This window comes from Ostrea edulis, chromosome 5 (genome assembly GCF_947568905.1).
Source record: "Ostrea edulis chromosome 5, xbOstEdul1.1, whole genome shotgun sequence".
NCBI classification, from domain to species: Eukaryota; Metazoa; Mollusca; class Bivalvia; order Ostreida; family Ostreidae; genus Ostrea; species Ostrea edulis.
This window is the reverse complement of record NC_079168.1, coordinates 41,784,996-41,801,745: the sequence shown is the minus strand read 5'-3', so window position 1 is coordinate 41,801,745 and position 16,750 is coordinate 41,784,996. Positions and strand designations below refer to the sequence as shown.

Sequence of the window (16,750 nt, the reverse complement as noted above, 5' to 3'; positions counted from 1 at the left end):
TTCTGACCATATATAGTTTAAACCAAGTGATGACAATTCATTTTTAATATGTAAAATCCATTTGTCATTTCGTAATATGACTTGAGAATACAATTTTCTGTTGTTCTTAATTTGAACCAATATTTTAAAATTCTAAGTTTCATTATAGCAACCAATGGCAAACGCCCAAGTTCAAAATAAACCATATTGTTAGAGGTCTTCTTCCCGACACCAAGGATATATTTACAAACATTGAAATGTACTACATCGGCACATCTGTAAAAAAAAAAATAACAAAAAAAACCAACAAAAAAAACCAAACCCCACAATTCCGATCTATAAAGTAAAGATCTAAATAGGATTTATTCTCTGAACGTCTACTGGCCAAAAACAACATCTCATTAGGAAATGGGATTATAAAGGGCTCTCTAAGGGGGAAACAGGTAGAGTGTACTTGTGTTTACCTGGATAATCTAAGTATGAATAAAGCTGGTAAAATCGTCCCTAATGTATCAATATAATAACTAACATCAACACATGAAGTATGACTAATACATGTTAGGAAGCACTGATAATTTTCATGCATCCATGCACAATACATTTTAAAGGAACTGATAATTCAAAATATATTAATGCATTTTACAAAAGTCATATCAGCATATATAGGAAAGACACTGTTTAAATATGGAACATTCACAATCTATTTTCATTTAAAGCATTGTCAACAAATTATATTTTTAGCACTTGTTCACAACTCAACACTCACTAATTCATATTGATACATATTTTTTAGTCACACAACGAATTCTATCTCTGCATGGCACTGAATCACAATTTTTCTTCATTGTCATTGTTTTTTATTTTTCTAACTCGCACAACGTCACTGTCCAAGGTGTAAAAGGTAGATTATTCCATCTTGATACCCCTCCCTCAGCGTCTACAGTCTTCTTTTGATGGTGATCTTTCAGTTCCATCGGCGTCCCTCTGTATCCTCTGAATTTCCTTGGTGTTCTGTACGTCTTTAAAAATCTGCACAACGGTGAAGATGTTGGAGTGTATGGAGCGCCAAATTAACATAAACTCAAATAATTGAAGATATCTTCAATTATTTGAAGATATCATCAATTCAATTATTGCTCTCTTTAATTGAATTAATGCGCGCATTAAATCAATTATTCCTCTCATCAAATGAATTAATGCGCGCTTCAATTCAATTATTGCTCTCATCAATTCAATTGATGAGCGCATTAATTCAAATAATGAAAGCAATAATAGATTTGAAGCGCGCATTAATTCAATTATTGCTCTCTTCAATTCAATTGATGCGCGCATTAATTCAAATAATGAGAGCAATAATAGATTTGATGCGCGCATTAATTCAATTATTGCTCTCTTCAATTCTTTTGATGAGAGCATCAATTCAGTAGAAATATTGCTCGCAATAATTAATTTAGAGCTCGGTATAAATAATTTGATGATCTCTTTAATTCAATTGAAGATATTTTTAAATCATTTACAATGCTTTTGTATAATGAATTAATGCGCGCATCAATTCTTTTAAAGAGAGCAACAATTCAATTAAAGAGATCATTAATTCAATTGTGGATATGTTGAATTGAAGATATCTTAAATTATATAGTTGCTCTCTCTAAAAGAATTATTGCTCTCTTCAAATGAATTAAAGATATCATTAATTCAATTGAAGAGAGCAATAATTGAATTAATGCGCGCATTAAATCAATTATTGCTCTCATCAAATGAATTAATGCGCGCATCAATTCAATTATTGCTCTCATCAATTGATTTAATGCGCGCATTATATCAGTTATTGCTCTCTTCAATTGAATTGTAGCGCGCATCAATTCAATTGTTGATATCATTAATTCATTTGAAGAGATCATTAATTCAATTAAAGCGCGCATCAATTCAGCTGAAGAATTAATGCTATCATCAATTCAATTAATGCGCGCAATAATTCAGAATTGAAGATATCATTAATTATTTGAAGATATCTTTAATTCAATTGTTGCGCGCATCAAATGAATTGATGATATCTTCAAATAATTGAAGATATCTTCAATTATTTGAGTTTATGTTAATTTGGCGCTCCATAGGGGTGCGAGTTATGGGCCATTCTTTTCAACTTCCCGTGTAATCCTCTCAGGCTGTTGTTAGTATGGGGTACCTCGGTGCCAAAGTGGTTCCACAGCAGTCTGTCACAATTCATCCACTGTTTTGTCACATAATCTGTAAAGGTCTATGTCATCGCGGTAAGGTCGGCTTCATCTCGGTCTTCCAGGGCTCTAAACCAAACGTCTTCCATGCTGTCTAGTGGAACAAGAGGGAGAACTGCTGTCCGTCGATCCAATGTCTTCACGTTGGCGACGTCTCTGTATGGAATTTGCAAGCCTGTACGCTGTACCTTTCGACAAATTACCTGGGTGTAATGAAAGAAACATCTCTTGGTGGTGATGCCTGGAAAAACTTCTATGATGGAGTTGTGAACAGCAGTTTCAAAGTTAGCTGGGGCATTGGTTGGGGAAAATCTTAACCCTAGGTCATTGATGCAGTCACGAAGGAGGGTGAAGAATCTTGTATAAATGGCTTGACCTTTTCCTGGTAACAGGGCATAAACAACGGGGGTCATCACGTCATCAGTCAGGATGTGTATGGTGTATATCTGGTAGAAGAGGCTTGGGGAGGTGTAGAATGTCCTGTTACAGAAGAAGGTCTCTGATGCAGCAAGGTCTTGAAGGTTTTCTGTCGTGGCAAAGGCTATTGTCCTGTTGTTTTGGAAGGTGTCGTCTAGGAAATGAAATATGTCACCTAATTCTGTTTCAGTCCATTTCCCCTGCTGTCTGATGTCAGCAATTGTCTTTAGAAGTGATGGCGTCTGATTCCGGCGAGCTCTGTACAATGTTGACTTGGCTGTGTTGAACGTTGGTAGTCTCTGCTGGTGTCGTCCCATTCCCTTTCTCAAAGTCTGTTGAGTTCTTCTGTAAAGATGGAGGGAATGGGTCTCACTTCTTCTGCACATAGCTTGGTGACTTGGTTCATAATCTGTTTGGCAACTACTTCTGCGGGGTGGGTGAGGGACTTTCTTCCGATTCCTTCAGGTACATGTACATGTACGTTGTTTTCCGTTGAGAGGTTGGCTGAACATCCTGCTACAACACATTTCCAGAAGAGCCTGTTGTGTGTTCCACGATGAGTCCGGTAGATGTACCTATGTAACGCTAAACTTTACAATCTACATGTGTAAGACTCTCACAGGTTGATGCATATTCTAAAGCAACTTGCCCACGACCTAATCTAGAAAAACAGGTACTCATGTTCCTTTGGTATATAGGTAACTTGGAAATTTTTCGCTCAATGGCCGATAGATTTGGAATATCTAAGGGAAGCTTTCATGCTAGTATCAAACGGGTTTCATCAGCTGTACTCGAACTTATGCCAGAAGTGGTAATTAAATTGGCCCGATACTCTGACAGAAATAAATGAAACAAACCAACATTTTGGAGAGAAGTCGGAATTTCAGAAAGTACTGTCGATGGAAGTAATACAGTACAACAATTTTATGAAAAACGAGATGATTTCAGCTTCTCCATCGTCAACTTCCCATATTTATGTGGCAATATTCCATTATCACCTGCATATGGTGTTTATATCTCTCAACTGGATTGATAAGCAAGGAGTAACTCGGTTGTTCTGCGTATGATAACATTTTAAATCGAGGTAGACTACTGACAAACAAGTTGATGGTGCAGGGGTTTTAACCGTTTCGTTTAAAGTCAGCATTTCGCAAATTCCATGGTCGTTATAACAATCTAGTTCGCCAATACAACCCATCATTGGGTCAAATGCTGTCTGACTTGTTTCATACCGATTGTTAGGCCGTTCTTGACACACTGATTTTTACTACGGATAACTCCGTTTACCTGATCAAAACATAGGAATCACGGCAAGTGTGACCGGTCGACAGGGGTGCTTACTCCTCCTAGGCACCTGATCCCACCTCTGGTAAAACCAGGGGTCCGTGTTTGCAATGCAAAAATGGAGTATACCTAAGTATGGACTGAAAATCCAGGAAGTACTCATGATGCAACTGTGTCAAGGTCTTAAGATCTGTTTTAAAATCATGACAAAATTCCTAACGGTTATTGCTTATTAGGGGACTCGGCCTTCCCAATTTTGGAATGGCTTATAAAACCATTTCGAGACTGTGGAAACCGAAACTAAGAACAGACGTTTCAACCGTGTCCACAGCCAATGTAGACAAGTAATCGAACGTGCATTTGGGATGCTGAAATGCAGATACAGAAGATTGTTGCGCTTTGATTCATGTCATATCAATATACTTGTAGACTCTGTGCACTCGGCATGTGTTTTCCACAATTTATGTGTGATAGAAAAGGATGCATTTGATGTTGCAGATGTGAATGAAAACGAAGTTTGTCAAGATCGTATATTCACTCGAGATGGACACCAAATTCGTGGTATACAGCTGAAACAGCAGATGATGGATCAACTGTAGAATATAAAGAACAATACCAAAACTTTTTAATTTCTTTAAACAAAACTAAATTAGTTTACAATGACCACTTTACAAGTAATACAAAGTAGAGAGTTAGGCAAACACGGACCCCTTGACACACCAGAGGCCCCGAGACACGTCCTGTGTATATCAATATACATACATGTGTGGAGAGGTGATTAGATTTCGAGGTGTGTTGATATGATTTTGGAGGCTCCTGTTTTTTTTGTTGTTTTTTGTTTTTTTTTGTTTTTAGAATTTTATAATTGTAAAGTCAATTTGCTCTTCGACATACGTTTAGTGTGTGGTAGCTGTTTATAATTGAAACGATTACAGATACAAATGGGGAAATCTCGTCGTGAGAATCAGGATAAAAAAAGCAAAAAAGAAAATCAAAATGTTAGTAGCTCGGACAATAGTAGAAAGTAGTACCTTGGCTGTGAGTAGTGTTCTCAGTGAAGTGAACGACGTGCTCTATGGAAGGTGAACAGTGGCGGCTACACCAGTTATCGATACGAACAATCGAGAAATTATTACTTCTACACCGTTACCATCTGCAGCATCGCAGGAATTCGCAGTATCAACAAAATGTCTCTGGTGAAATCACAAACAAAGGATACATGTCCACCATGGGTTAAGTAACTTGTCAACGCTTTCCGTACGTTGGAGTCCAAAGTAAACATAATGTATTAAAAACTCGAAAAACTTGAAAGTGTTGAAACAAAAGTAGCGAACATCGGTACTACTATCTCAAATTTTGAATCGGAACTGTCCGACATAAAATCTAGCATAAACTCAAGTCTTCAACAAACAAAGGACATGATTACCACGCTCAGTGAAAGAACAGATGGAGTAGAGTATCAATGCAGCGACATGGACGATCGAATAGCACACTTGGAGTCAGAAAATCAAGCACTGAAATGGGAAATCATTGACGTGAAGGCACGCTCTATGAGGCACAATTTAATGTTCTCAAATATACCTGAGAGAATCAACGAAACCCCAAATGTGACTGAGAACATATTACAAGAATCCCTAGAAAAAGAACTAAAAATGGACACGGCTGATGTGAGCAACATAAAGTTTAATAGAGTACTGTAGTGTAAACGCATTGTAAGTTCTTATTCTCCAAAGTCGTACTCATTTTTATGCATGACCTCTGACCCTGGTTTATTCCTACATCACTTTATCCACCCTGCTTGAGCGCCAGTTCTGTTTGCCCCTTCCTTAGAAGCACACCGTTGTTTATTTGTCGGTTGTCTTCAATGCTTAGTAGGTAAGACATCAGATAATGTAGCAGTGTGTTTTAATTTGTATATATTATATGATACCATATTTTAATAAACATGAATAGTGCATATGGAATTAAAAGCACATTGTATGATTTAAGTCAAATTCCCAGATCCACCCCTTTATTTACTCTAAAACTTCATAGTTATTTCGGATTTCAAACATTTCGGTTGAGCATCACTGAATAGACATTATTTGTCGAAATGCGCATCTGGTGCATCAAAATTGGTACCGTATAAGTTTTACATTACTTAGTGTAATAGGTGAGTAAAAAGGTTCACAGGTCTTGCTATTTCATTGGCTGTAGAACTGAATTTTATTCAGTTAGAATCTAGAGAGTTTTTGGTCAGGTTGGTTGTGGTTTGCATTTGAGCAGTTTTGGTATCTTTGTGCTGATTTGGCATTTTGGTTTTGACAAAGACATTATTAGACCTTCAAATCCAGACCTGACAGTAAGTACTAATTTTATTAACATTTATCTTCATACGAGGGATATTAAAATCCCGCATTAGACACATGAAAACAAAAGTACGTACCATCTATCCTTCTGTGTTTAGTAAACCAGAAGTGATAAAAGAATTAGATAGGTTACATGAGGAATATGTTTTGGTTCCAGCTGACAAAGCTAGTAACAACATTGTCTTTGTTTGTAAGGCTCATTATTACAACTGTATTTTAAACGAACTTGGCATTAATTCCACTTTTGGTAATCATACTTATACTCCAACTGCCCTTTCAAAAGACGAAATTCTTCAAAACCATGTTTCAGTTTTAGACACATTTAATATTCCAGTCAATGGGTCGAATGAATATGAGTTACCGTCCCTATACTGGATTCCTAAACTACATAAAAACCCTTACAAACAAAGATACATTGCTGGATCCAGTAAGTGCTCTACCAAGCCCCTATCTTTGCTCCACACGAAAATGTTAACAGCTGTGAAGGAGAAACTTCAAACTTACTGTGCGACTACATATGCCAGAAGTGGTGTTAATCAAATGTGGATTCTAAAAAATTCTAAAGAACTTTTAGTAAACTTGAAATCACAGAATTTTTCCCAAATCAATAGCATTAAAACCTATGACTTTTCAACACTATACACGACCATTCCTCACGATAAATTAAAGACTAGACTTTTTGACATCATAGACAGTTGCTTCTTCAACAAAAACGGAAAACGGAAATATTCATATCTAGTGATCAGTCATTCAAAAACTTACTTTGTTAAACACCACTCTGATTCCACGCACAAGTACTCTGAAGTTGAAATAAAAAATATGCTAGAGTTCCTCATTGACAATATCTTCGTGGTCTTTGGTGATCAGGTCTTCCAACAGTCTGTTGGAATTCCCATGGGCACGAATTGTGCTCCTTTGTTAACTGACCTGTTTTTATATTCATATGAAGCAGAATTTATTCAAAAACTTCTACTTGAGAAGAAAAAATCTCTCGCTGTGACCTTCAATTCGACTTTTAGATATATCGATGACGTTTTGTCTATTAACAATGATAGCTTTCATTCATATGTCGATTTGATATATCCCTGTGAACTCGAAATAAAGGACACTACAGAGTCGTCCACTTCTGCTTCATACTTAGATATTTTATTGAAAGTAGACATTAACGGCAAACTAACAACTCAACTGTATGACAAACGGGATGATTTCAACTTCTCCATCGTCAACTTCCCACATTTATGTAGCAATATTCCATTATCACCTGCATATGGTGTTTATATATCTCAACTGATTCGATATGCAAGAGTTTGTTCTGGGTATAGTCAGTTTTTAAATCAAGGTAAGCTACTGACAAACAAGTTGATGGTACAGGGATTTCAACAGTCTCGATTGAAGTCAGCATTTCGCAAATTCTATGGTCGTTATAACGATCTAGTTCGTCAATACAACCTCGCATTGGGTCAAATGCTGTCTGACGTGTTTCATACCGATTGTTAAGCCGTTCTTGGCACACTGATTTTGACTGCGGATAACTCCGTTTACCTGATCAGGATATGGGGCTCACGGCGGGTGTGACCGGTCAACAGGGGATGCTTACTCCTCTTAGACACCTGATCCCACCTCTGGTGTGTCCAGGGGTCCGTGTTTGCCCAACTATCTATTTTGTATTGCTGTAGGAGTTGTGAGATTGATCGCTGTTCGTTGTCTTCAACTTGTATATATAACTAATATCACTGTTTGAGAGAAGAGTTTAAATATTATGAAGAACAGTAAATATCAATTTAAAATTATTTCATCTCAGTATATACTTATATAATATCTATAGTTATTATAGTGTATATAGTACTGTAATGATATATTTGTTATAAATAGATTAGAAGCATCCAGGCAGCATTTTGATGTTTGCATGCATTGGGCATTGTCCCATAGATAGGTAATTAAAAGATATTACTTTTTATTATATTCAAAAGATGTAATTTCATAGTGTTACATTATTTGTAATGCAACTGTAAATATTTGAGTAAAGTATATTTTACTAGATTTGAATTAAGGGAGATAACTCTTAAGGTTGAATGTACTCTCTATTGATTGTAAATCGCTGTGATATTACATGTTCTAAATATAATAAAAGGTAATATCTTTTAATTACCTATCTATGGGACAAGGCCCAATGCATGCAAACATCAAAATGCTGCCTAGAAAGTGTTTGTTTACATTGACTATGCAAGTATTTTATTCCTTTTATACTGTATGCTTGTATTGCTATCATGTACAGTCATGCACATTGTTGTTTGATATTGATTGAACATGGAATAATTGACAAATGCATTTTTCTCTGATATTTAATATCATTTTGTGTCTCGATAGGTACTTGCAGTGTAATTGCATACTATTGTACTATGGAGTTCTCAGCAAAAGAGATTGAAAACATTGTCAATGCTTTTAAAGAAATGGATGTGAAACCAAATGTAGATTCACCACAAAGCTTTATAGAGTGGATGTCTGATTATCATGGTTCTGTTTTGCCTATGCATATTCCTAAATTGTCATTGTTTTCAGGAAGCGGTGCAACTTCATTTCAGCTCTGGCATTATGAAGTTCGGTGTCTACTACAAGATGGATACCCTACAGATAAGATACTTCAAGCTATTCGACAGTCCCTTAAAGGCGAAGCGAGCAGGATTGTGATGAATTTAGGTGTTGAAGCAACGCTATCTGATATTCTCACTAGATTAGACAGTGTTTATGGACTTGTCGACAGAGCAGAGGCTATTCTTGCGGAATTTTATTCAGCACGACAGAAACCCACTGAAGACGTATCATCATGGAGTTGCAGATTAGAGGACATTATGTGCAAAGTGCGACAGATTAAAGACATTGATTCTAGTGAAAAGGATTCCATGCTACACAACATGTTGTGGATTGGACTTGAACCTTCACTAAAGAACATCACTAGATACCTGTTTGACAGCATCCAAAGATTTGATGAACTTAGAGTGGCTTTAAGGAGAGTGGAACAGGAACACAAGAATGATAGAGACAATCCTGTAGAAAACAGAAATTATTTGGATCAAAAGACAGGGAAACCAAAACCACCAAAGACACTAGTGACAGTGTGATTTTTAATGACATGCAGATTTCGGTGAATTCAGATATGAATAATCCTATTGTAAACACTCAGGACAACAGTGAAACAGATATAGACACTGTATCAGCATCATATGTGTCACATAACAGTCCACTTGGACAGCCAGTAAACATGATGATGAACCTGTGTGCTTCAAATGTGGACAACATGGTCACATCGCAATAGGATGTCGAGTGATTACGCACCACAAAAGACAGCCGTACTATACTCAGGAATCCCGAAAACGAGGATATGTACATCAACAGTATACGCAGTCCTCAAAGATTTACAACAAGAAGTCGTCATTGATAGGAGAGTGCAATGAAGTGTCTATCAAGGTCTTCAACATTGCAACTACTGCATTACTTGACACTGGTTCCACTGTCTCTACCATAAGTGAAACATTCTACAAGGAACATCTCCCGGATATCCCATTGTAGTCGTTAGAATTTGCACTAAGTGTAGAGTGTGCAGATGGACAACAGCTTCCATATTCCGGATACATTTCACTGGACATACATATATCGGGAATCTCATCATTTCCATTACTCAATGACTGTTTGTTCCTGGTTGTTCCACAGAGTGATTATAATTCAAAAGTTCCAGTTCTTATCGGAACCAATCTACTAGGTATCATTATGGAAACCACAAAGGATATATATGGATACCAGTTCCTACAGAAAGCAGACATGCATACTCCGTGGTACCTATCCATGAGATGTTTAGTGATGCGTGAAAGAGAACTTTCCAAGAATAGGAACATACTGGCTTTCATCAAATCAGCAGAGAATAGGAAAATCACCATACCTGCAAATAGTGAAGTTGTGATCAATGGTTACTTGGTCAAGAAAGTTCTGTATGAACCAGTATGTGCCATTGTACAATCAACATCTTCATCATTCATTCCAGATGACTTGGATATTTCACCTACTTTGGTGACATATGATTGCCAAAAGACTGAAGTAGTTCCCATTCACATCACGAACATATCAACTAGAACAGTTACAGTTCCACCTAAAGCATTGTTGTGTGAACTTCAGCCCGTCACAGTAGAAAGTCACAAGAGTTCAACGGAACAGAAACTTCTAGATACTGACATTATGGAGAAGATCAAAATAGATGATAGCAACTTAAATGCAACAGAATTCCAGAAAGGACTCCAGTTAATCAGATCCTTTAACGACATCTTCTCGAAAAATGATGAGGATATTGGACTCACTGCTCGAGTGAAACATCAGATTGAACTTAATAATCCTGTGCCATTTAAACAGCGACACAGAAAGATTCCACTCAGCATGATTGACGAAGTGAGGAACCATATCCAGCAACTGCTTACTAGTGGTGTGATCAGACGTTCAAAGTCGCCATGGGCCAGTAACGTGGTGTTAGTGAGGAAGAAGAATGGTCAGCTCAGGATGTGTATCGACTATCGACAGTTGAATCAGAGGACAGTGAAGGATGCGTATGCCCTTCCGAGAATTGATGACATCTTAGACTCTCTGCATGGCAATCGTTATTTCACAGTTCTTGATATAAAGAGTGGATATCATCAGATTGAGATAGAAGAGAATCACAAGGAGCGCACTGCCTTCACTATAGGACCGCTCGGATTTTTCGAGTATGAGCGAATGCCATTTGGGTTAGCCAATGCCCCTGCCACCTATCAACGACTGATGGAAGACATATTCGCCGATCTTAACCTTAGCATATGCATCATCTTACTGGACGACATCATTGTATTTTCAAGGACATTTGAGGATCATCGGGAAAGACTGGAATTTTTTTTTTTTACAGAGAATACAGAATTCGGGATTAAAACTGTCTCCATCCAAGTGCCAATTTTTCCAGACTAAGGTTAAGTACGTTGGACACATTATTTCCGCTGATGGAATAGAACCAGATCCAGAGAAAGTGGATAAAGTGAAGTCCTGGCCAACACCAAGAACACCCGAAGAGGTCCGGAAATTCCTTGGATTTATTGGGTACTACCGGAAATTCATCAGAAATTTCTCCAAACTTGCCAGACCACTGACAGATTTAACACCCAGTCCACAGTCGTCAAAGAAGAAAGGGAAACAACAATCGTCAGTTAATTGGAGATGGGGTAGAGAACAACAAGAGGCTTTTGACGTTCTGCGACAGCATTTGATATCACCACCTATACTTGGATACCCAGACATGACAATTCCATTTGAACTCCATACTGATGCTAGTTCCAAAGGGCTTTGAGCCATTCTTTACCACGAACAGGCTGGGATGAAGCGAGTCATTGGATATGCTAGCAGAGGACTTACACCAGCAGAGAGAAATTACCCTGCCCATAAGCTTGAGTTTTTAGCTTTGAAATGGTCCATCACTGAGAAATTCAAAGATTATTTATATGGGTCAAAGTTTACTGCCATTACAGACAACAACCCATTGCCCTACATTCTTTCCAATGCCAAATTAGACGCAACAGGCCATAGACGGGTTGCAGCATTATCTGCCTATAATTTTGACATCAAATACAGACCAGGCAAAAACAATGCAGTAGCAGATGCACTATCCAGATTGGAGGAACCAAACAGTGCAGAAATGGTCACTATTTCGTCAGACTCAATTAGCACCATCAACAAGTCCCAAACAACACCTTGTATAGAAGCTATTTCCTTCTCAGAACAACCACTGGCTCAGTTACAAGATCCTCATGGAATCATGAAGTTTGACATCGAGAAAGCGCAGCAAGATGATCCTGAACTATTGCCCTGGATACATAGCATTTAAGATGGATACAGGCCAAAGAAGAGCGAGCTATCTGGATCTTTCTCAGACATCATTTTGTTCAGGAACTTCGATAAACTGAAGCTGATAAACAACATTCTGTACATAGAAGTGAAAGTGGATGAGAAGACAGTCAATCAGCTTGTTGTACCTTCAGGTTGTGTAGGTCATGTATTGAGATCTTTACATAACAACATGGGACATCCTGGAAGAGAGAAAACGTTGGCTTTACTCCGGGATAGATTTTTCTGGCCTGGACAGTACAAGGATGTTGAGAATTGGATTAGAGAATGTAGGAGATGAATTCTTAGGAAAACATCAGCACAAGACAAAGCAGAACTTAACAACATCATCACCACCCAACCTCTTGAATTGGTCTGCATGGATTTCCTATGTCTAGAGAAAAGTAACCGATCATTTTACACGTTTTGCCATTGCTGTACCAACTAGAAACACAACAGCTAAGACAACAGCAGAAGCATTTTTAACAATTTTATTGTACACTATGGACTTCCTAAACGTATTCATTCTGATCAAGGTGCGAATTTTGAGAGCCGACTTATTAAGGAATTATGTGAACTTTTCGGCATTTCAAAATCAAGAACTACACCATATCATCCAATGGGAAATGGACTTTGCGAACGTTTTAACAGGACTTTGATTAACATGTTAGGATCTTTAGAACAATCAAGAAAAGCAGATTGGAAATCTTGCATAGCTCCCATTGTACACGCATACAACTGCATGAAGCAAGAAACTACCACATTTTCACCCTATCACCTTATGTTCGGACGGGAACCTAACTTACCAATAGACATAGAATTCGGATTAGATAGACAGAACGAAAGATCAAAATCTCTTACCAAGTATATAGAGAACCTAAAAGAGCGACTGAGGAAATCCTACCAGTTAGCATCAGAGGCTACACGCAAATCACAGGAACGACAAAAAGACAATTATGATCTCAAGTCTAGAGGAGTTGTGGTAGAAGTAGGAGACCGAGTGATAGTCAAAGTGGTAGCATTTGACGGACGCCACAAATTGTCGGACAAGTGGGAAGAAGACCCATACATAGTGATTAGTCAGCCCAATCAAGACATCCCTGTTTACAAGGTACAGAGGGAGGATGGTGTTGGAAGAGTAAGGATTCTGCATAGAAACTTACTGCTACCAATTGGACATCTTTTGGAATTCCAACCGAAGATGGATGCAACACCAGAGTATTCAGTTCCACCAATGCGGAAGTCAAAACCAAAACCCAGAACCAGACAACGGAAAAGGGAAGACAGTGACACCCAGTCAACTGCAGAAACCCAATTTGATACAGATGAGGAAGCAGTCTTATGGAAGAATCCTAGAGGAACACAACGTCATCACATTGATGCCCCTAATATCATGTTACCTGAAAGGAGAGAACCCGTACTAGAAAATGCAGATTTCCCAACAGATGAGGACGCTCATCAGGTTGGAGAGCATTTTGCAGAAGATGAGACTGCTATGGAACCTGTGCCACAAGCAGAAGATCCAGAATCTGAAACTGAACCAGCAGCTGATGCTGAACCAGAAACAGATGATACAGATACAAGTTCACCTGTTACTGCTCCACGCAAATCCACCAGACCCAGAAAGGAGCCAGCATGGTTACGAAGTGGAAACTTTGTAAGGCTTCAGCAGGGAACTATTGACCCGCATTGGTCCGAGAAAGCGAAATTTCTTCAAAACATTCTGCAAGACGAACACTGCCAAGGTTTTGAAAGAAATGAGATTTTGAAGACTCTTCTTGAAATTGTTAAGAAGACTTGATGCTTCCATTTTCATGAATTGTGTGACAGAGAACTATTTCATTGTCAACATGCTTTTGTAAATAACTTATATATTCTTCTCAGAGAATGACGAGGACGTCATTTTTCAGAGGAGGGGAAGAATGTAGCAGTGTGTTTTAACTTGTATATATTATATGATACCATATTTTAATAAACATGAATAGTGCATATGGAATTAAAAGCACATTTTATGATTTAAGTCAAATTCCCAAATCCACCCCTTTATTTACTCTAAAACTTCATAGTTATTTCGGATTTCAAACATTTCGGTTGAGCATCACTGAAGAGACATTATTTGTCGAAAAGCGCATCTGGTGCATCAAAATTGGTACCGTATAAGTTTTACATTACTTAGTGTAATAGGTGAGTAAAAAGGTTCACAGGTCTTGCTATTTCATTGGCTGTAGAACTGAGTTTTATTCAGTTAGAATCTAGAGAGTTTTTGGTCAGGTTGGTTGTGGTTTGCATTTGAGCAGTTTTGGTATCTTTGTGCTGATTTGGCATTTTGGTTTTGACAAAGACATTATTAGACCTTCAAATCCAGACCTGGCAGTAAGTACTAATTTTATTAACATTTATCTTCATAATATGTATATATAACTAATATCACTGTTTGAGAGAAGAGAGAAAGTTTAAATATTATGAAGAACAGTACTAATTTTATTAACATTTATCTTCATAATATGTATATATAACTAATAAAACTGTTTGAGAGAAGAGTGAAAGTTTAAATATTATGAAGAACAGTAAATATCAATTTAAAGTTATTTCATCTCAGTATATGCTTATATTATATCTATAGTTATTATAGTGTATATAGTACTGTAATGATATATTTGTTATGCAAGGTGAAGATAACGAACAGTGATCAATCTCATAACTCCTACAAGCAATACAAAATAGATAGTTGGGCAAACACGGACCCCTGGACACACCAGAGGTGGGATCAGGTGCCTAGGAGGAGTAAGCATCCCCTTTTGACCGGTCACACCCGCCGTGAGCCCCATATAAATAGATTAGAAGCATCCAGGCAGCATTTTGATGTTTGCATGCATTGGGCATTGTCCCATAGATAGGTAATTAAAAGATATTACCTTTTATTATATTTAAAACATGTAATTTCATAGTGTTACATTATTTGTAATGCAACTGTAAATATTTGAGTAAAGTATATTTTACTATTTTGAATTAAGGGAGATAACTCTAAAAGACCCATCTCATGACCGTACGGTCAGTGAAAATGTAGGTGGAGCCTAATCTAAACAGATGTTATTTACCTGGAGTGGCCAGGGTCTACCAAGGTGTTAATTGCTATATCCCATGGCACTCAAAGAAATACACAGAGACAGAACATGGTAGAAATCTACCTGTCCATGCTTTTTTTATACACAGGACCTGTCTCAGGGACCTCTGCAGAGTTTCTGTGGTCATAGTGTTTGAATAATGGTTGTATTCTTAATGTTAGCTGACACACATTCTACACCCACCCCCTCTTTCTCTCAGTCATTGACTCAATGAATAATTTCTGTTATAAATAGAGGTATCATAAATTGATGACATAAATTATTTCAATAAGTTACAAGTTTTAGAAATTATTCTGCAAATTATTGTTTGATTTCTGATTGTGTACTTTATAATACATGTACATAGAGGGGAGAAAATTACAATTATATTGAAATTGCATTGTTCAGGGGTCTTTTTAAAAACAATTCAATTACAAGAAAATAGCAGCTGTGGACAGGTCAATGCTATCAAAACTCGGGTATACTGGGCTTCCTCAAAATCTAACCGATGCCTGTAGGTACTGACTGTTATTGTTATCAAAACACCTCTCTGGGGTAGATCCAGACCACAGTGTCTGCAGATGTCACTCCACCTGAGATCTATTGTTACATGTTTGATTGACAGGCAGCTTACAATCTGGGGGTGGTAACTTAAAATTGGGTCTTTAAGGTTGAAATGTACTCTCTATTGATTGTAAATCGCTGTGATATTCATTGTTACTATTTTGTCTTTTAGGGCCATTTTTTTGTAATGGACATTTTGTAATCGACATTGTAATCATCGTTATCATCATCATTCGTTTTATCATGCAATAAATGACTGCATTGTGAACCCTGAGCCAGGAGTTGGTTATTTCTACATTTACAAACCACCACCCCTGCAACAATATTACTGTGTAATTTCTCGGCTACACAACAGTGGTGTCGCCGGTAAAAACTTTTGTATAATATTTTGTGTATTTTTGGACACGGCGATACACATATCGTCGGTTGGGCTACGTTGGTCACATTGTAGAATACTAGGGATATTTGTGCATTGGGCGTTTTATATAAGCGTCAGATGCGTAATTCCTACAAATTGACCGTTTGTTTAACTTTTGCTGTAGTTTTCCTAGTATATTTTTGTCACGGCGTGCTGACAGTTAGCAGGTAGTGATATTGTCGTGATACTAGGGGTATATCAGAACTCATTTGTTACATATTTGAAATTTAAAACAGTTGGTCATTTACTTGCGTTTTTATAAACGTATTAACGACGAAATTTAGCAATTTTTGAATTTGAATTGTATAGTTTCGTTTTTTCAAACGTCATTTTTTCCTTCGTGTAAACTTGGCGCCGATTTGTCAGTGCGTCACGGAAATCTCTTTCCGGTTAACACCAACAACTATTTATAACTTTCGGTCCGACACTCTCTGATTGTCTACATTTTGTAATTGTCATTTTTTCAAACAAATTAATTTTTTTTTTTCAATTTTGATTAAAAAAAATTTTTAT

General features: G+C 37.3%; 1 protein-coding gene across 1 annotated transcript; it reads right to left on the bottom strand.

Annotated features, from left to right (window-relative positions):
• Positions 1-2,236: 2,236 nt before the first annotated feature.
• Positions 2,237-2,947, bottom strand: LOC125651160 (uncharacterized). The gene has a single exon (XM_048879748.2). The coding sequence runs from the start codon at positions 2,945-2,947 to the stop codon at positions 2,237-2,239; it is 711 nt and encodes a 236-aa protein (XP_048735705.2).
• Between the last annotated feature and the right edge of the window lie 13,803 nt (positions 2,948-16,750).

Bases quoted from the DNA above. Each gene is read 5' to 3' on its own strand.
- LOC125651160 (XM_048879748.2), bottom strand. From the start codon at position 2,947: ATGGGACGACACCAGCAGAGACTACCAACGTTCAACACAGCCAAGTCA.